The sequence below is a fragment of the Desmodus rotundus genome, chromosome 5, assembly GCF_022682495.2.
Source record: "Desmodus rotundus isolate HL8 chromosome 5, HLdesRot8A.1, whole genome shotgun sequence".
NCBI classification, from domain to species: domain Eukaryota; kingdom Metazoa; phylum Chordata; class Mammalia; order Chiroptera; family Phyllostomidae; genus Desmodus; species Desmodus rotundus.
Window position 1 is genome coordinate 82091425 of NC_071391.1, and position 20931 is coordinate 82112355.

General features: G+C 37.4%; 1 protein-coding gene and 1 long non-coding RNA gene across 3 annotated transcripts in view; one reads left to right on the plus strand and one right to left on the minus strand.

Moving 5' to 3' along the window:
- Positions 1–1379: 1379 nt before the first annotated feature.
- On the minus strand, positions 1380–8254 carry LOC123480804 (uncharacterized). The gene is made up of 3 exons (XR_006656917.1): positions 7795–8254; positions 4321–4422; positions 1380–1596 (listed from the first exon to the last, which is right to left on the minus strand). It is a non-coding gene; the product is annotated as an uncharacterized lncRNA (long non-coding RNA).
- A 2149-nt stretch (positions 8255–10403) lies between these two features.
- Positions 10404–20931, plus strand: part of SIK2 (salt inducible kinase 2) — a 125390-nt gene continuing 114862 nt past the window's right edge. For both annotated transcript variants that reach the window (XM_024570821.3, XM_045204055.2), the window contains exon 1: positions 10404–10667. In XM_024570821.3, the coding sequence (XP_024426589.1) occupies positions 10533–10667 (135 nt within the window). In that variant the 5' untranslated portion in view covers positions 10404–10532. The remainder of the gene's footprint in view (positions 10668–20931) is intronic.

The following is a 20931-nucleotide window of genomic DNA, read 5'->3' on the forward strand; positions in this document are numbered from 1 at the left end:
TTCTTATTTGAGTACCTTTTCCAAAACTATTTTCAATGTGGGTTTTTGTGTGACTAACGTTTTGAGGCCTTATATGCCTAAAAATATTTTCATTATACCCTCACATTTAAATAAAAATTTAGTTGGATATAAATCTAGGCTGAAAGTTCTCTTGGATTTTCAATACTTTAAAATGTTACCATTGTCTTCTTGGCAGTAAGAGCACTTGAAAAGTCTGAGATCCTGATGAGTTTTGTTTCATTAGCTCTTTCTCTCTAGAAACTCCTAGAATTTTACGTTTGCCTGTAAAAGCTTTAATTTCATTATAATATTACTAGGGTCCATTTCTTCTTATTGCTCTAGTTTAATACTACATAAATAAATATGAGGTCTTTCCTCTTCTTTTAAAGGTTTTATTTATTTTCAGAGACAGGGAATGGAGGGAGAATGAGAGGGAGAAAAATATTGATGTGTGGGAGATACATCGTGTGCCTGTCGCATGCCCCAAACTAGGGACCTGGCCCACAACCCAGGTGCATGCCCTAACTGGTTCACAGGCTGGCACTCAACCCACTGAGCCACACCAGCTATGGCTTTCCTCTTTAATTCTGGGAAATTTATTTCCATTTCTTTAAATAGTTCTTCTTGTCCATTTTTATTTTTTCCTCTTCCTGACACTTCTATTATCTGTAAGTTGAAATTTGTATTCCAATTCAATCTTTTTCATCTATTTTATATATTCTTTTTTTTATTCTTCCCTGCTTCATTCTCAAAGAGCTCCATCTTTCAGCTCACTAATTTGTACCTTAGCCATGTCTACTCTATCTTATGTGTTGTGTTATCTCTACTATGACATATTTTTCATGCCTCGTATTTCCTCTTGACTTTTATGATTTCTGTATCAGTTATTTATTATTTTTATATTTGTTAACCATCAGATTTAACATATTTGCTTCTGGTGGCATCTATAATCCAGGTGGTTCACTTTCTTTTGAAGTAGTTGTACATTGAAATGTCTCATTACTTCAGCCTGTGAACATGTAATTTCTCTGATAACATCAGCTATTCTGTCTGAGCATTTGGTATGGAAGAAAACCAAAGGGCAAAGCCCATTCTGGGTGAACATCCAGTGAGATCAAGGAGAGGGGAAGAGATAACCCTAAGGTGGAGAGTTCTGAGCACCAGTCTACCATAATTAATTGCTCAGGCTGGATATCATGCCACCAAGAAATTCTTCAAGTCAGGGCCCTACCATGAGGCCCACCCCCTACCATCCTTGTAGAAGCAGGCATAAGAAGGAGATACTCCTAGCTAACAATTCACTAGCCCTAAAGGCTGGAGGGAGTTGGGAGATGGGAGTGAGTAAATGATCAAGGTCAGTCAATCCTCACCAGTTTTCCACACTCTAGCTTCCCTTCCTCCCTGATTGTTATCCTTGAGGACGCTTATACCAGCAGCCTGAACCTCTGTTGACAATCTCCATAGAAGTCTCTTGCCCTTCAGATGTACACACACAGAGAGAGCACAGTTTAAAACAGGCTTAACTCTCCTCAGGATTTCCTGTTTTTCTTCTTTCCCATTATTTCCTAGTTTCATGATGATTTTCTTCTGTAGTTCCTGCAAGATTGATCTTGGGGTCAGCAGCCAGCCCATGGTAATTCTCTATCTTGGCAAAATTGGAGATTTTACATAGGTTTATATTAGACAAAACTGTGAAACAAGTATCCCCTGGGACCTTAGCTGTACCAGGACAAACCAAGATTCAAAATCTCCATTATAGTACTTACCTACCTGAGCCCCCTTTCCCATCATCAGCCTAACGTCTCTGTGCTGTTCCTTGCTTTCTTGGAATTTCATTAATCAATGCTTATCTTTTCCCTATGCAAATACCTAATTAATCCAATTATGAAGCTATGGGAAAAAATTAGAATAGCAGAGAGGAAGGAGGCCTAGAGACTTTCAGCAGGTAACCAAAGTGCATTTTGATAGTGGTTTTTGGAAGACTATCGCATTTGCTTTATTTAATCCGAAGGAATAAGGCTTTGTAGAAAGGAAGTGGGAAGTTGCTGGAAGAAACATTTAGACACATATAATCTTTCAGATTTCAAATTTCACTGTGTGGAATCAGACATTTATATAATACTATAATTCCTATTAATGCTTATAAGCTAACAACAGTTATAAGTCAGCATTTCCCCTTTCAGGTCTAATGGGTGAAAATGTACTTCATGATGTAGTATCTATGGGACCTATGTAATACAGTCCTAGCATATCCCTTCTGCCCATCCTTTTACCTCCATTGTTGTTCAGTTGCAACCTTTTCAGCTTCTTTCCACCTCAAGATATTCAGAAATCCTTTTACTTTCGCTGGTAAGGCTCTCCCCACATCTCATCCTCTTGCTTACACCTACTGATTTCTCAGATCTCACCTGAAATATCACTTCCTTGGGAAAACTTCTTGACCCCCACCCTCCAGACTAGATCAGGACCCCATGTTATACAATCTCAGAGCACACAGTACTTTTGAGAATTTACCATAACTACATTTAACTAATGAACCATGTGAGGAAGAGGGGGATTGGTATAATATACTAGAAAGCAGAAAACAAAGCACTTTTATTCATTTTTAGAACAAACATATATTGAAAATTTATTATGTTCCACGCATTGTCCTAAGTAGGAATACAGTAGGGGAAGAGGCAGGCAACTCCTCTTTACTTTAATCACCCGTTCTGAGGACTTATCATCACCTAAAATAATATCTAACTCAAATATACCAGCATGGACATGACACCTTCTCAAGATCTTTTTTGGCCCTGCTCTCATCTCATCTATGCTCCAGACTCTTGAACCTTTCATTTTCCTGTCAGTCTCCCTGCCTCTTCTTATTTTTACCTCTTCCTTATCCAGACTACATGGTACTTGTTTTCAGTAATTTTCTTGCCGAACCCTCAACTCCCTTGCCCCTTTGACATTCTGTAGAGTCCACCCAGCAAACTCCAACCCTGTATCAGTATGATATCCAGCCTACCAAACCTTGCTGCAAAAGTCCCATGACCATGTAAAATGGTATTTCTACCAATTCATAGTTTTCCTGCCTCAGTTGAACCTTCTTGGAACTTCTTATTGCTCAGCAAGTTTTCTATGTGTCCTAATCAATTTCCTCTCCCATTCTCATAGATTTTCAAACCTTCACAAGTCATCTAAAGCCTCCTATTCCTCTACTCTCACACTGTGGACAACCTGTTTCCAACTTCACAGAGTAAACTGATGCCAAGGGTGAACTTCCTATACTGCAAGGTCCCAGCTTACCTGCATCCAAAGCTGCCCTTGCTTCCTTCCTCCATCCACATCAAAGTAAAGGAGGCATCTCACCTCCTGACTATAGAGTCCCTTGTGGTCTAGATTTTATGTTCTTTATAGATGACTTCTGAGTATCTCTATTTCAATCTTTCCCTCTTCTAGCTCTTTTTAAAAATGCTCAACTATCTATCAATTAAAACGCACACACACAGAGACCTCTCCTGATGCTATACCCCCTTCTATCTTCAGTATTTCATTGAAAACTTTCTTCAAAGAATGGTCTACTCTCACTTTTCCTCACTCCTTCCCCCTCACTCGAGTTTGCCTTCTGCCCTGGGTATTCTGAATTCCTCTGCAAAGACCATTAATTATTTCTTCATGCCTAAATCCAATTAATTCTTTTCATCTTTATCTTGCTTGACATCTTTTCAATGATTGAAAGTACTCCCCCCTTCTTTAAATTTTCCTCCTTTAAACTTTCTTTCTCTTGATTTTTTAAAATATTTTTTCCCTTTCCATTCTACTTTTATTGCTCTGGCCTCTCTTCCTTGGTAGGGAGGGGATGCTTCTCTTTATTTGCCCACTTCTGTGAATGCTGAACAAACGCTATAGGATTCTGTCTTCTTAACTTTTGAGGGGGGCATGGGAGAGAGTGGGGAGTTATTTATTGGCTTGTTTTTGTATTTATTATCTTTAGGCCAGTGAACTAAGCAAATAAATATATTCCTCAGTCTTGGAAACCAAAAATAAATGCAAATTTTAAAATAATTTTTATAGTTACAAGTATAAGAAATTTAAGTTCAACACACACTTCACCAATCTAAAAGTATCTGCTAAAACTGGGTTAAAATTAAGTCACCAAAATTGGATATAATTATATAAAAAAACAAAATTTACATACTCAGGGCTCCCAGAATATACCTACAGAACCAAAAGGAACAGGTCCACTAGTAAATTAATAGCTAATAAGGTTTCGGGTTTCCTAATATAACACACTTTCCAAGACTGAAGATTAGAAAAGAATGACTATTTACTTACTTGTAAAGTTTATTCCATTCAGAGTTGAGTCACAATGGCAAAAATTCAATACCGTGCCTCCCATGAATCTGTGGGTTTATCTCCCTGAGCTGTAACCGACTCCTAGATTAGCAGAAGGTAATAAATAGCCAAAATGTCATCTTCACTGTTGATAGTCCCACTGCCACCCACATCCTTGACATCAACTTATCAGTACTATCAATCTCTAAATTTTCAGCCTAGATCTCTCCACCAAGTTCTACAATTGTGTATCTAGAGCTTGTAAATGGCAATGCAGAAATTTCACTCCTAGCACAACTCATTTTGTTCCAGTACACAGATATAATATATATTGATTTCTAGTTATTTAATAGTCTTTCACAATATCTTTATATATATTAGAGAATTAAGCACTAAATGTCTGAATAAAATATATTAAATGCTCTTTGAGGGCTGGGTCTGTATTTCACCTACTTTTTACGTTCAGTGTCCAGAAGAGTGATTGGCACATGGCAAGCTCTCAGTAATTGATGGCGTTTGTTCACTTCTATCAAAAACCTGGAAGCAATCTTTGACATCTCTCTCTCGTCCCTCACATCACATCACTGCCAGATGGAATCCATTGCTTCAGCAGCTTCCGAGCAAGCTGCAACTTCAGAATTTCTCTTTGGTGGGAGGAGGCGGGGGGGCTTAGAAGCAGCAGTCTGGCTGGAAGGGGAAGAAGACCTCCACGACATGGTGCCATATATCTTTCTGTTTTATCTGTGGACACTCATTATTGAGTTTCCACGTTCACAACTGATGGTAGTTACTTGAGTACATCATGACCCTTCATATCTTCATAACAATTGTTCGTGCTGTTTCTTTCAAATGCTCATAAAATCTTTTTTCACCTGGCTAACTCTTATTATACCTTTATAATTCCACTCAAGTTTCATGTTTTAGAAGCCTCTAATGTGAACCTTTAAATTGAGCTAATTGCCTCTCCTCTGAGATCCCCGTGGAAACCTCTTATCTTAGCTCTCACCAGTTTACATTATAATATTCGTTTATTCGTCTATCCTCCTCATGATAATCCTCTGAAGTAGGCGCCATTAGCACTATTTAACAGATAAGAAACTGAGACAGAGAAAGATAAAGCAACTTTCCTAAGGTCACCTGCTAGTAAGTAGTAGAGCCACAGCTCACACCTAAGCAGTCAGACTTTAGAGCTCCCACTCTAAACCTTAAATTCTCAAGGACAGGGGCTGTGCCTTATTCATGTTTGCATGCCTGGGGTCTACCATGGTGCCTAGCACATGAATGCAATAAATGAAAAACAAAACTGTATTTTGCATTCTGCTAAAAAGTTTAGGAATTTCAAAAAAGACTAAGATCTCACCCAAAAAAGTTCACAACCCAGTGGAGTTGAGGGAGATTAGGAGAATACCCCAGTATTATAAAGAAATGAACTAAAGGGAAAGTAACTGAGAAAAAAGTACCTCATGTTGTACGTTGAAACACTGGTATCGCATGCCCTCTTTAAAATCTTATCTCTGCATCATAGACTTATCTTCCTGGAACTCACAGTTATATGAAAAACCAGGTCAAATTAAATGAGTGTTGACCAATAAATTGTTGGAAATCAACCTGGCAGATGTCTAATGGCAAACTTTAAAATCTGGCCTAGGTTTTGCCCTATTTACCAGTATACCAATCCAGTCATGAAACTACAATGAGCCACACTCTTGTACTAGGTGAGATGATTAAAAAAAATAAATAATGACTACAATAAAGATACAGAAGGTGTGCTGGTGGAATTTGTGGATGGCTCGGAGAACTAAAGATTAGTTCCCATGATAGATGGTAGAGTGAAGAATCAAAATGATTCTATTATCTGGAACAATGAGCAAAATCAACACTGTAATATTTTAACTATCAAAATTTCCATTTATAAAAGAAAATGATAACAATAATTGTTATTTTGAAAGACCCAGGGGTTTTAGTGGGCCTTAATCTTAATCATCTGCTGTGGCTTCTAAGAAGAAAATTAGCACAATTTTTGGCTGAATTAAAATGAGTGAAGTGTCTGAATCAAAGGAGGGACTGGTCAATGGCCAGTATTCAGCACTCCTTAGACTACATCTGGGCTACTGCATTCAGTCTGGGGAACAATATTTTAAGAAAGACACTGACAAACCAGAGACCAGATAAGCACAAAAAAAGGATAGAAAACTATTAACAGCCAGCTTGACAGTGAATTTGGGAACATTGTGCTTGGAGAACTGAAGAAAGAATATGACATAGATGTGTGTCTACTTATATGTAATGTCTTGCACCAGGAAAAATAACCAAAGCTATGGACAAGAGTCAGAAAGAAGCAGCTGTGAAGTGAGTATGAGGAAGCATTTTCTCGTGATAGGAACTGTCTCACATATACTACACGTGAGATGTGTAATGATGCATAGAGCTTCGTTTGTACAAGTAAAACAAGGCTTGACACCATCTGTCAAATGTCTAGAGATTCCTCTGTCAGATGGGAAGATGAACTCATATGACACTAAGATACTTTTCAAATTTAAGATCCTAAGAAAATCTGTCATCTGGGAAGACATTCAAAAATTTTGAAATTATTTTCAAAGTTTAGAGAGGATCATATGTTCTTCATTTAAAGGAGGTCCACCACAACTAAACCTAAATGTAAAAGAATTAAAACCAGGGCATGGTTACCCATCTTTTATAAGAACTAAAGTTTTCTTTAAATTACCTTAATCCTGTAGTTTATTTTCATAATAGTATCTTACACACAGTGGCATCCACGTGATCATTAACTTGATAAATTAGTGCATGTTTCAGAAATACCCATATTTAATAATACGAAGAAGCACTTGTAATGGCATGAGTCTGTGATTTTGATTTTCTCATGTACTTTCTGCCTTTTGTAATATAAAAAGCAAAGTATTCATTCTAGCTTTGTAACCTGTTTTTTTTTTTCTTAAGCAAAGTTACCTAATAAAGAATTCACCAATATTCAATTTGAACTAAATCTAAATCCAGGTCTAAGCCTCCTTGTGTATTTACTTTCATTCAGTCCAGAGATGATAAAAATGTGAAAGTGTACACATTGTTCATGATCAAGGAAACATATGGTACATACCTGTTTTTCAAGTTCATGGGCTTTCTGCTTCATCAGAGTATGTACAGACAGCCCTGTGAGCCATGAAATTTTCTTGGCTCACATTTCAAATTACTCTTTCATTACCTCTTCGGTAACTATTCTCATTTCACATTTTTGTTCTAAGTCCATTTTATCCTAAGTATGCTATAGAATTAATTGTTACATCAGTCTCTTGTAATCTTCCTTAATTATTTCTATGTGCATACCCTTTTGCCTTCTGAAGCATTATCTTAACATTTTTAAATCAATGGTAAACAGCATTATACTCACAGCATTAGCTGGGGGTGTTACATTTTAAAGGTCAAGCAAATAGGAAATCTGGTGATTGCAGCACTCACCTCAATGATATTAAAACCAGAGATGAAAAAGATGGAAATTGTATGAAGTCTCTCTTTTCTTCTCCTTCTCCCTCTTATCTTCTATTCTTTTTCCTGAGGGTGGTTGTGATGATGGTGGTGGTGTGTGTATAAATGCTAGGGCGGGGAGTGGGGGGAGAGGAAAGAAGATGAAAAATAAGGAGAGAGAGTAGAGGAAAGCAGGAGTTGGATGATACAACTGTTAAAATGTATTTAGCTAATATTTAATTAAAGCAAAAGCACAGAAGAGACATACAGAGTTGAAACCAGAGAGTGAGAAATAGATCTTTTGGATTGATTCATGGATTCCAAGTTTGCAATACTCTAACAGTCCACATGTATTTCTTCAGAATTACATTTACAGCCTACCACGATACGCAGTGGCACACCAAGTGGCATTTCCAAGCAGGCAAGGTATATTCAAGGCACAGACCCTACTACCTCTCCCCATTCTCTGGTTTCCCTTTCTCTAAACTCAAAACTCTGCAAACTCACACTGAACTCTTGTGTGCCAAAAATATTTTGGTTCTCCTGGCCATTTCCTTCATCCTGGCCCCAAATCAAATCTTACTCCCAGATTGTATAAGTAGGTAGTTGGCCTGGTTAACTGAGAACAATAATCAGATAGAAATGAATCTTAATTTCTGCTCAAAAGACATACTTTAAAGAAGGGGTTGGTTAGCTCTAGTGGGTCTCTGTGTGCGTTTTGTGGTTCTTGAGTAAGTAAGCAGCTTTCCTCAGAGTTCCAAAAGAACCCCCAGAGCAATTAAAACACATTAATCTAACAGGCAAAATATATATGGGAACAGTTTTTTAAAAACTGGGGTACATATGTAAGTTCTTTCTGGCCTAGTTAGATGAACCCTAATAAACTGCTCCCATCAATCCAGAAATATCATCAGTTTTAATGCCTCCCACCACTTCCCTCCTCACTTTTGCAAACAACTTAACTCACAGTAGAATAAGGTATTGCTTGGGGGAGTGAAGGGCAGAAACAGTGAGCATGGAGGGCTCAACAGCCAGTAGATCTTAAACAAAGAATATAAAATAAAACAAAAAAATAATAATAATAAAATGTAGATTCTTTAAAAAATTCGTTATTATAATCCATTTCTATCATTATTCACTCATGATGTTCAAGTTGTCCCACACTTAAGTGGAGGTACAGTCAAGCTCGCTCCTATTTCCTTTTTTTCCAGAAATAATTACTGTTTATTATTAATTTTGATATATCCTTTTAATCTTTTTCCTAGACTATGTGTTTATATATTTTTAAATTTTTTCAGTTACAGTTTACATTAGCTATTTTGTATTACTTTCAGGTGTACAGCACAGTGGTTAGACAATCATATACTTTACAAAGTGTTCCCCCGATACTTCCAGTATCCCACTGGCACAATTCATTACATTATTAACTATATTTATTATGCTGTACTTTACATCCCCATGTCCTATTTCCTTTTGACACGTCCTCATCATTCTTTGAAAACCTTGCTTTCTTGCGCAAGATTTTCAAGGGCATTTAATACTTTCCCTTTCTCTGGTTTGTAATCAGCCATTTCTCCAAAGAGTTTGATTCCGTTCAGTGGAGAATGGCATTTAGAAACCAAGATTTGGAGGCACGTAATATATTTCAAAATATTAAGTAACACTGTAACCGTTTCCTTGGGTCACCATATTGAAGACTGTTGTGATGTGCAGTCCTAACTCTAGGTAGTAGCATCACCTGAGTGACCTTGGCAATTCCCTTTATTCCCTGGAGCTTGATTCCTCGTCTGAAAAGAAATTGGAATCGATAAGTACATATTTCTTAATCTTTTCGGGGTTAACGACACGTTTGGAAATCTGATAAAAAACAAAACAAAACAAAAACAAAACCACAACTATAGCCCCAACTCCCCAGAGACAAGCTCAAGTAAGCAAAAATTTACATACGTTTTAGAGGGGTTGAGGCTCCGAAGCCCAGTTGAGCTTATAGATCCCTGCGTTAAGCTCTCTAGGGTCTCTTCAACGCTTTCTGTTAATCTGTAAGTGACCGTGATGCTGTCAGCATGATTCCTCAGAAATATCAAACAGTGGAGGCATTTATATGGAAACAAAATGGGAAAGGGATAGAAAGAAGGGAGCCTGTGAGGAATGCATTGCTCAGCCACAGTTCTCTGCCGGTGCCAAATTTAGGACACCCTGTAGACACGGGTGAGAGGTTTTGGCGGGAAGTTCCAGGGGTTCGGCCGAAAACGCCGGAGCAGGGGGAAGGAGACAGCAGACGGGTCCCGGTCGCTGCACCCATCCTCTCCGTCCACCAGGGCTCGCTCTTGGCCTTCCGCTGGGAGGCCGAGGAACCAGGAAGGCCGGGGTCACCCCCGCCCCTGGCAGAGCGGCAATCAGAGCGTAGAGAGCCGGAGCCCGGAAGGAACGCGAAGTTCAGGCCCCCCCTGTCTTCCCTCATAGCCTCTACCCTGCCTCCCTCCCGCCGCGACATCGGCGCTGCTCCGGTCGCCATGGTGACCAATCTAGGCCTGGTCCCGCCCCCGCCCCCGCCCCCTGCCGCTGCCCCCTGACGTCGGCGCACGTCAGCAGCGGCGCGCGCCTGGCTGGGCCCTGCAGAGCTGGACGGACGAAGCGGAGGAGCTTGCCCAGCGGCGTTTGCCGGAGCTCAGCCGCGCAGTCCGCCCGCCAGCCCGCGCTCCAGTCAGCGGTGTCTAGCAGCTGGGCCCAGCATGGTCATGGCGGATGGCCCGAGGCACTTGCAGCGCGGGCCGGTCCGGGTGGGGTTCTACGACATCGAGGGCACGCTGGGCAAGGGCAACTTCGCGGTGGTGAAGCTGGGGCGGCACCGGATCACCAAGACGGAGGTGCGGCCCGGGGCTCGGCTGGAGCGTCCGAGGCGAGGGTTTGGGAGAGGAACTGGTTACCGAGAGGGGCGGCTGCAGCGGGGAGACCCGAGAGGCCGGGTCACTAGCTGAGGCGAGAGGGCCTGGGACTGTGAGGACCCAGGAGGTGCAGGGGATGGGTGAGCTCCGAGGGGGTTGGGGCCCGGTCACTTGGACCCCAGTGCCGTCCCACTGGAAGCTCGACCGGCCGGGGCTTTGCCTTCCCTACGCCACCCCCAGTGGCCACGCGGAATTTCGTCCAGAGCTTTCCACCCTGGCCGTGACCTGGTCTGTGGCCTCCGCTCGGGAGCCCAAGTTCCGCGTCTTCCCTGCGTTCAGCTGGGGGTGGGGTAGGAGGGGAAGTCTCGGTGCTCCTGGGCTGCGCGGTGAGAGACGTCGCCAGCCCTTTGGTGGGGACAGCCTGCGCTCGGAAACCGGAGATGGGGCATCGCATGTTTCCCTTGACCTCGGCGCCCCCCACGGCCCCACGAGGAAGGGACCCCCATGACTGAAAATGCGCGGACGGCCTCTGTCCACCTTCTCTCCCTCCTTTCGCCCGACAATGTCTCTGATTTGGTGTCATGCTAGCTTGATCTGGTGCCTGAGGCATTTTCATTTGACACTCCAGACAATGGAGCTGGTTAAAATGGTCATCTATGCATTTGCACGGTTGGTGGGTTGGTCTTTCTTATCCTGGGTTGTCCCTTTACCAGGTGTGCCTTCTGGCTGTGAATACGCGATCTTTAACCCGCAGCAGATAACGCTCCGTACTCTTAAAGCCCTCAACTGCTTCCCGACGGTGAATTCAGCATCGACCCCCACCTCCTTTGCACATTCTAATGCACTGCACATATTTTCTCACAAGTCTCTGTTCTTACCTACCCACCCCCAACCCTTTCCTTCCACTGCCTCAAGCTGCTCTCAGGGTCTCTTACTTTTAGAGGTGCAAATTAAATACTTTAGAAAAAAAACAGTATAAACAAAACCATTATTTAGAATAAAACCTTGTGTTTTTGACATACTCCATTCTGCCTCTTTGTAGTTGTTCTGGAATTGCATTCTTTTTCAGTTTGTTTTTTCCAGTTTTCACCCTTTTCAGTTTTTCCTTTATATTAGTGTGGATGTACTAAAGTTTGTGGAATAACATAGGGCCTTTTTACTTTCCTGAAGAGCAGTGTATGGTAGAGGGCATTTTAAAATTTGAGTGATTTTCATAGCTGTTTTTCTTACAAGTTTTGCTTAACTTTGTTTTGCGGAGCCCATTTCCAAAAAGAAGGGGTATGTGTTACTGTGTCATCTTCATTTTTCACTCTCCCTTACTGATCCTGAAGTAACCCAAATAGAACATTTTTTAGCATCAGGACCAAGATCATAGGTTTTCTTCTCAACAAATTTCTCAGTGTTAGCAATTTAGATTGTTTGTAATGCTAAATAATGTGATATAATGAGATTATTTAATCTGATCCCAGCATTTTTTTTAAATGAAGAGATTGGTTCCATTCTTCCAAGGAACCATAGCCTACTGATACATCATTTCCCCTTAAATTATGTGAAAAGAAGGCATTTTTAATATGTATTTTTTATGGGTCTTTGCTTAGTGGCTGGCTAAGAATCAAACAAATTGCATGTTACAGAGAGCTCCTACAGATATATATACAAATATAAATAATGGTTGAATTCCAAACCCATCATGATGTTCATAACACTTTGTCTCATCAGCTCTTATCGGTATTAGTAGCGAGATTTAATTAAGTCAGCTGTTGTTTACTAGGTGAAATTTAGGTAATACAATATCTACTTAAGGACTGCTTAAGTGGGGTTAATAGTGACGGACACTTTCTGTTGAGCTTGACAGTGCAAAAGATGTCCGTTTTAAACTGGTATTTCTTGTAGAACTAGGGGGCACTGGGGAGTAGTATCGTGGTTTGACTATCAGATGGAGTGAGATCAATTTGTCATTGAAGGCACAGGTCAGATGATGAAAGCACCCAGATCCTGAATTGTATGTGTCGTATATGTGTTTAAAATCTTAAAAGCATAAAAATAAAATAAAATAAAATCTTAAAAGCTAAATTTCTAGTCCATAGAGCCCATCTCCTTTGTGCTTTTCTAAAGGTTTCCATAAGATATAAAAATAAATGGTATGGCCCTGGCCAGTGTGGCTCAGTTGGCTGGAGCGTCCTCCTGTAACCAAAAGGCTGCTAGTTGGATTCCCAGTCAGGGCATATACCTAGGTTGAGGGTTTGATCCCTACTTCAGGTACAGAAGGCAACCAATTGATTCTTCTCCCTCTCATTGATGTTTCTCTCTCCCTTCCTCTCTCTAAAGGCAATTTTTTAAAAAAATCTTCAGGTGAGGATAAAAATTTTTTTTAAGTGTGCATTTAACATAGGTGAATGTGTTTGTGGTAATTTGGTGTGATTTGGAGGTATTAAAGTGGAGATATTAAAGGTGAGTGAAATTGCAGGGTAATTAAGGAAGAGAAAATTTCCTGCAGATTCAAGTTTTGTAAAGTTGCTGTGTCCTTTTATGGTAATTTGGACTTAGAATTGTTGAGCTAGGGCACAGATACAAGTGTTTCTTAAAGTATACTATTATTAATGAGGGTTTTTTAAAATAAGTATTTGTTCATTCACTGTATTTTTATGTCTTTAATAAAAACAACTACTTCAAATATAAATAAAATGGCTAGTGGAAACTTGCAAGTTTTTAAAGATTATTTTAGGTTCTCATTGCTGAACACAGTACAGTAATTACAGTGAAAATGTATAAAGAACAATATCAGCAAAATAACATTATATTACTGTGTATAAAAGATTTTTCAATATAGTGTACTTTAACATCACTATGTTTGTGTGTTTTAAAGCTTAGAGGTCTTTTATTCCCAAATTTGCAACCAAGGCAAATTTTAGTGCTTAGGTTAAACATCAATGTCATGAATAATTGTACCCTTTTATTTTTTTAATTATTTTATTGTTGTTCAATTACAATTGTCTGCATTTTCTCCCCACCATTCCCCCCCACCCCATCCATGTACCCTTTTATTTTTAATGGGCTCTTCTCCATCTCTTGTTCTGTATCATTCAAAAATAATGTTTTCTACAGAGTTTGGGAGATCCAAGACTGTTTGCCTTTTAGGAAAAAATAATTAGTAGGTAAAAGAGATGTTCATTTTGGCTTAATCTATCAAATAGGTGAACATTAAGAAATATAAGAACGTCATAATCTGAAGCGGTATTCTCATGTTAGACCTCTGTGTAAATTTTGCACACAAAAGGGAAAGCAGGTAGTGGTAGAATCCAGCTTTCTAATAAAATATTTCATAAAAGCTTTGTAATATGGGTTTGTGGTTTATGAATTAGAGTAGCTAATTTTATGAAATTCTCATAATGGGAAATGAATAAAAGCATTTAAACTGTTAAACTATTTTAGGCAATAGTGGTTGCTAGTTTGCTATGCTGTAAGTGTCCTTGAGTAGTGTTTTCTTTTGTAGTACTATACTAGCAAAGAACTTTTTCCTTTGATTACATGGCTAATTTTTTTTGTCTGTTAAGTAAAATTTCAGAAAAGTCATTTGTGCCCTTAAACATTCTTGTTTTCTGACTGTTAAAGAAATATAGTCTTAATGTAGAAAATATATAAAGAATAGTACACAAAAACATATATAATTTCTTCACCAATAGGAATAAATAGTTCTTAACGTTACAGCATATTTCCCTCTAGTCATCTTTTTTAATGCATTTTTTCCATAGATGTGATCATATAGGTATACCTATATAAATTGTATATCTTTTTCCACTTACAGCCTGAGCATTTTGCTTATTATATGTAACTTTTTTTTATTATATGTAACTTTATAAAACATTTTTAGTAGCTTCAGTGTTCTACCTTACAGATGAATTCCATTTTACTTAACAGTTTCATATATAGAAACATTATACAGTTTCTAGTGTTGACTTAAAATAAATAATTGTCAGCGAATCATTTTTGTATATATAGCTCTTTGTCTGCATTTTAAATTTTTTCAGGGAGGAGGAAATGGTAAATTCCTAGAAGGAAAATTACCAAGTGAGAAGGTTACTTTTATATTAAAGGGTAAAATGTTTTTATCAAATTTATCATGTTTATTGAGAAATTTTCAAGTATAGATAAATGAAGAAAATTACCCATAATATCACTATGCAGAGATAACTATCATTAGCTATTTTCAGACCTTTGACAGATGATTGAGTTTTCCTCAATATCATGCTAACTAAGTGTTACTTAGCTAAAGAACACATAAACGTGTGGTTCATGGAATATTAAAGATACTTCACAGAGGTTCTGAAAATTACCTTATTAAAATGGCATCCAGGTGCTGACGACTTATCCTTAAAAGAACCTGGGACACAAAACTGATAGCAAGAACATTCTGAACTCTGCTTTGGTTCACTGGAAAGCTTTCTGTTTGCATTTGGGGGCTTTTATATTTAGACATAACTCTTTAACTACTATCTTAAAATATAAGTACTTTTAAAGCTTTCCAAATAAAGTATCAAAGTTACATTTTGGGGGCAACAGTAGAAGCAAGCGAAGGGTATATTATACCCTGATTGAAATATTTCTTGAAGAAGAGGGCTTATTTAATACAATTGAATTCTATATTTTACTTTAAATTTTGACTCCTCTTTGTAATCTTGGTATTGATCTTATCCTGTGAATAGTCTAGATTTCAAAAAGCGGCTGTACTATGTGCAACAGAAGGATTTGCTACCAAATAATTTACTTGCCAATACTTGTATCTAGGCCTGTTTATGGTCTTTGTTGAAATAAAGATTTTACTTATTATGGAATACATATGCTTTATTCGAAATTGTTCTCTAAGTTTCTTGGCACCCAGGCAGGTAATATTTGGCAAATTATTCTGTTCAGAGTGCTCTGATCTTTTAGAGGAGTTGGGGGAGAAAAACATGCAAAATAAGAGTTGTGTAAATGTTCATATTCTGTAGAAATTTTAAACTTTAACAGAGTTTAATGTGTTCTGATTTTAATTCCACTGGGAAATTCTATCTCAGTATCAGGCAATTAAGAAAACATTTTTTTTGGAAATACTGAAACTGGCCTGGATTCTTGGATTCACATGATGACCTTTGATTTGTGACCCACTACTGATGACAGATTCATTTCCTTGGAGCCAAATGGATTCCAGAAACTCATTAAGATATTTTTCTTTCCTCTTTAGTGTACTTAGTACTTCTTCAACCTTCCACCTCCATATTTTTCATATGGTATTTATGTAGAAGTTCCTTTAAACAGAACATTTGTGGAGAATGCATTTTCACCCTTCAAAGAGAAACAGCACGTGTATCCAGTTTGAGATTGTTCAAAGAGAAAGGCAATTACATTTGAGAGTGTCATCAGAAAATATGTTTTAAAAAACATTTAAAAATGCTTTAAACAGGTTAAGAGATGAATCTTGGATGAATTAAACTAAAAAATGATGCTAAAGTTGGTTAAACAAAAGGAATTGTAGACATTGCTTATTTATTGTAGACATTGTTGAAAAGCTAAAAGTAAAAAAATAAACATTCTTAATTCTACCATCAATTCAGTCCTTATCCTCTTAATTATTCACATATATTCTCTTTATAGATAGTAAAATCAATGTCATCTATACATATAATCTGTGTTTTTAAGTTAATGTGTTAGTAACATTTCCCCAAGTTTTAAATAAACTGCCTAAAGCATGGTTAAATACTATCCTTGTATATAACTATCTGTATTATAGTTATCAATTTCCTGTTATTGAACATTTAGATTACTTCTCTTGTTTCTCTTTCAAAAATAATACTTCAGAGGGCATTCTTGTATGTACATGTTTATGTACCTATCTTATTATTTTCTTAGGGTATTAACGTAGTAATGGAAATTCTGGGGTCAAGAAGTATGTGCTGCCCTGGGTTGGACCTTGTCCTGCAAACTGAGACGTCTTTGGTTCAATTCCAGTCCGGGCTCATGTCTGGGTTGCAGGCCATGTCCCTGGTTGGGGGTCTGAGAGGCAGCTGATGAGTGTTTCCCTGGCACATCTATGTTTCTCTCCCTCTCTTTCTCCCTCCCCTTTAAAATAATCTCCTTCCCCTCTCTCAGTTGATCAATGGATCAATGTATATATGTCCTTACATCCGTATCTTATGACATGAGATACCAAATTACCTTCCAAAAAAAGAGTACTAATTTTCACCAGGAAGAATGCATATTTTCCAATACTATGATTCTTTAATCTTTTCCAGTTTGATGGAATAAAATAATATATTCTAATTTGCATTTCTTTGATTATTTTGATTACACAGTTTCATGCGATAATTACATTTCTTTTATGAATTGCTTGTTTGTTCTTGGGCCCTCGGTTTTTTTTTTTTTTTTAATCCTCACCCAAGGATACGTTTGTTGATTTTTAGAGAGAGAGGAAGTGGGGTGGAGAGAGAGACATCAATTTAAGAGAAACATCAGTTGGTTGCCTCCCATACCCACCCCAACCTAGGGCTGGGACCCGTAATGTAGGTACGCGCCCCCACCAGGGGTCAGCCTGCAACCTTTTGGTGCGCAGGCCAGTGCTCCAACCCACTGAGCCGCCCAGCCAGCGCTGGCCCATTTTTTAATTGAGTTGTTCTTTTTGTAGATTTGTTTAAATAATTGTTAAGATAGGAGATTATTTATACTCATTTCTTTTATAGTCTTAAAAATTCTCAGTTCTATTTTTATGCATATAAAAGTATAGTAACATTTACCTTTACTCCAATTGGTTTCACTTACCACTATAATAATCACATTAAATCTTAATGAGGATTTGTTTTATTATATAAATTTGTAAAAGTCAAATTTTAAATTGGAAAAAGAGACTAATTTATTTATTCTTAAAGGGTAGGTAATTAGAGAACTCCATGTCATTTTTACTACTGACTTATACTCTCAGAAACCCTTTCATTATAGACTGCTCAGTCACATTCACTTTTCAATCAAATAATGTTCTGATTCCCCACGTGATTTGACATATAAACTTTAGAAGTGTGTTTATTTTTTAACTTCAGAAATCTAATTGTACGGTAAGGATAAGTCTGCTTGGTACTTCAGAGGGACAGTGTAGAATTAGTAGTAAATAACACTGAAGCAGATGTTACCTGAAAGAGCAAAAATGTTAATCCCTCCTGATTGGTTACTAGAAGAATAGCTCTTATGGATAACTTCCTTATAAAGTTCCTCAAAACCACTTTTGTATGTGTGGCTTCTTTCAGATGAATATTTCTTTAATGAGAAGTGAGATAATTGTTTCTGTAATACTTCAAAAAGGGTAATATTACCATTAAATTGTTTTGAAAAATGAAAATATTCTTTTTATCTACCACCTTAACCACTATTTGATTTCTGCTTTTACATTTAATTCTTGGTCTTCTGTGCAAACTTGTATTTTTACATAGTTGTTACTTTTATATGTATTGGTTTTTACTTAACATTATTGAAAACATTTCTATGTATATAGTCATAACTAATATTCAAATCTTATGATATACCCATTTAATAGAGAATTCAGAAAATAAGAAAATGACAATGACTAATATTTCACAGATGGAGAAATTAGCGTATTTGATAAATATAATAACTCCATTTCCTTTTCCTTTTTTCTCATTAGAAAAGTATTCATGCTCATTGAAGAAAAATGCACAGAAAAATATAATACAAAAATGTATAATAATCCATGATTTTTTCCACCCACTAATAACATTTCATTATATTTATAACTAGTTTTTTCTGGTCTTTTTTCTTGTTAAGACTGTGCTGATAGCCTGTTTTTAATTTAACATTTTAGTGTAAGCATTTTTCCATTAAAAGAAACCACTTCAATAGCTGTATTAAGTCATAAACTTAACCTAACTTATGTAATTATTCCGCAGTTACTGCTTCCATTTTTAATGTTATAAATAATACTCTATTGAATATATTTACACAAAAATATTTATCATTATTTCAGATTATTTCTTTAAATAATTATCAGTGTACGGCCATACCCCCCTGAACGTGCCCGATCTCGTCAAGTAATTATCAGAAGTAGAATCATTAGGTTAAATGAGATGGACAGTTTTTAAGGTTCTTGGTATTATCAAGTTTCCTTCCAGAAGAATTATAACCTATTTTACACAACTAGCAGCAACACATAAAAAGTGACCATCCGGTTGATCCTGAGCTCACAAGGGTGTTTATTTTTTGATCTTTGTGAATACTGTAAGTGAAAATAGTATCTGTTGAGATATAATGGACATATTAGGTATTTTGTTTTTAATTCACATTTTCCTATTTCTGAGGTTACAATATTCAGTGTTGCTACTTTACATGGGATTTAGCTTGATAGTAATCATTTCATCCAATATACCCTCCAAATTTGTATAGGAAACTTTCCTTTCGAACCCTCACAGAAGTAATTTTTCTATCTCCAATAAATTCACTGAAGGTTATTTTAAAGATAATGCATGCATAATTGGGATTTAGAAAGTTGAGTAATTTAGATGAATAACAACAAAAAATGGGTCCTTCAGTTTACAGAGTCCCTTGCTTGACTTTGTTACTACCATGCAGATTTTGTCTTAGGAACTATGTTTGGAATGAAGAGATGCAGAGAGTAAGTTCCCAGAAATCTTAAGTTCATAGTTTCAAAATGAACTATTGGAATACAATTCTTTTGTGAGTTGGGACTTTTGTACCCCATTGAGGAAATCCCAAAATGCAGAACTTTGTTGATGGAATTTGTTTTCCAAAATATGTTCTGTTTGTTCTCACAGAGCTATTAAGTTCCTTCAGGGTAAGAATTAGATCTCATTTTTTGTATCCCAGGCATAATCCTGTGCACACAACAGGTGTTGAGTAAATGAATGATTGGCTCTTTCAATAGTGAAAAAATTGAACTTGTAGTTAGAAGGCCTGCGGTTGTTTCCCATTAATTCACTTCAGCTTTAGGACCTTTGTAAATTATGTAGTATCTTTGAAACTCAGTTTTATCAACTCATGGGTGTACTGCTTGTTACATTTACTATACAAAGTTGAGAAACAGATGAGATAATCTTTGTTAAGATATGCTGAAGTATTTTGTTAAGTAGTGATGTGCAGTTGTGAAGGTCATCATCATTATATGTCTGAGAAGTAGTTGGTAAAGAGTCCCATTGTTAAGAAATTACCTGGAAGAGTATGGCAGGGACTGCTAGCTGATCACCCAAAATCCACTGTTTCCTCTTCTTCCTGGACCTACAAACTGGACTGTTTCTTGGCCCTTCTGGCATTTAGGTGTGGTCATGTGACTGAGTTCTTATTAACAGAGTAAACAAATAATGTGTGCCATAAAAACCTCTTATGAGGGGTCTTCCAAGTTTTCTGTTTCTCTGGAATGGAGACAACCTTCAGGTTAACCCTGGAAGCCACCCATTAAAGGTAGTAGGCCTCCTTGAACCTTGTGTGCCTTCATGGAGGAGGGCCACCTACTAACTTTTTACGTATCCAGCTTTGCTACCTGAGCAAGAAATAAACTATTGTATTTGAATCATTACTTTTGGGGACTACTTGTTAATCCCACTATTATAAGCAAGGAGCATGCTAACATATGCTCTTAGTTTTTCTTTAGTGCTTTACCTTTTCCTAATCTTACAGCAGACTTACAAACAAGGGGTAACATGATAGAAATATAAACATGTAAACTTGTGGTCCATATATATGCAGTCTGTGACCTAAGGTAAAATTGAGAAGGGAACTATGTTTTGTCATTTGAGATTTTTTTGGCTAAGAAAAGTTAAATGAGGTTTATAGCTTGTTAAAATTTAATTAGATAATTTATATATTTTTCACTTTTTTTGTTATTTGAAGCCAAGGTTCCAAAAGCATATAAAAGAGGAGCTATCCTTTGGTAATACCTTGCTTTAATTGGTATTTAATATCCAGACTTTTTCTTTATCATTAGACACAATACTCAATATATTATATATAATTCAAATTTTCTTAATGACAGTAATCATGCTGCAATTTTAAAAAACATGATTCTTTTCACTCCAATTCTTTTTCTATTTATTAGATGGTTGTGACCCATTTTGTTTTTAAAGCTTTTTTGGTGGAGAGGGGTTACTGGCGTCTGGATGCACTCCAGAAATTGTAGGGCAACACATTTTCTTCCAAATATGCCCATGGGAACCTTCCTAAGGAATATTGAGGAGATTCAAGTATACACTTATCT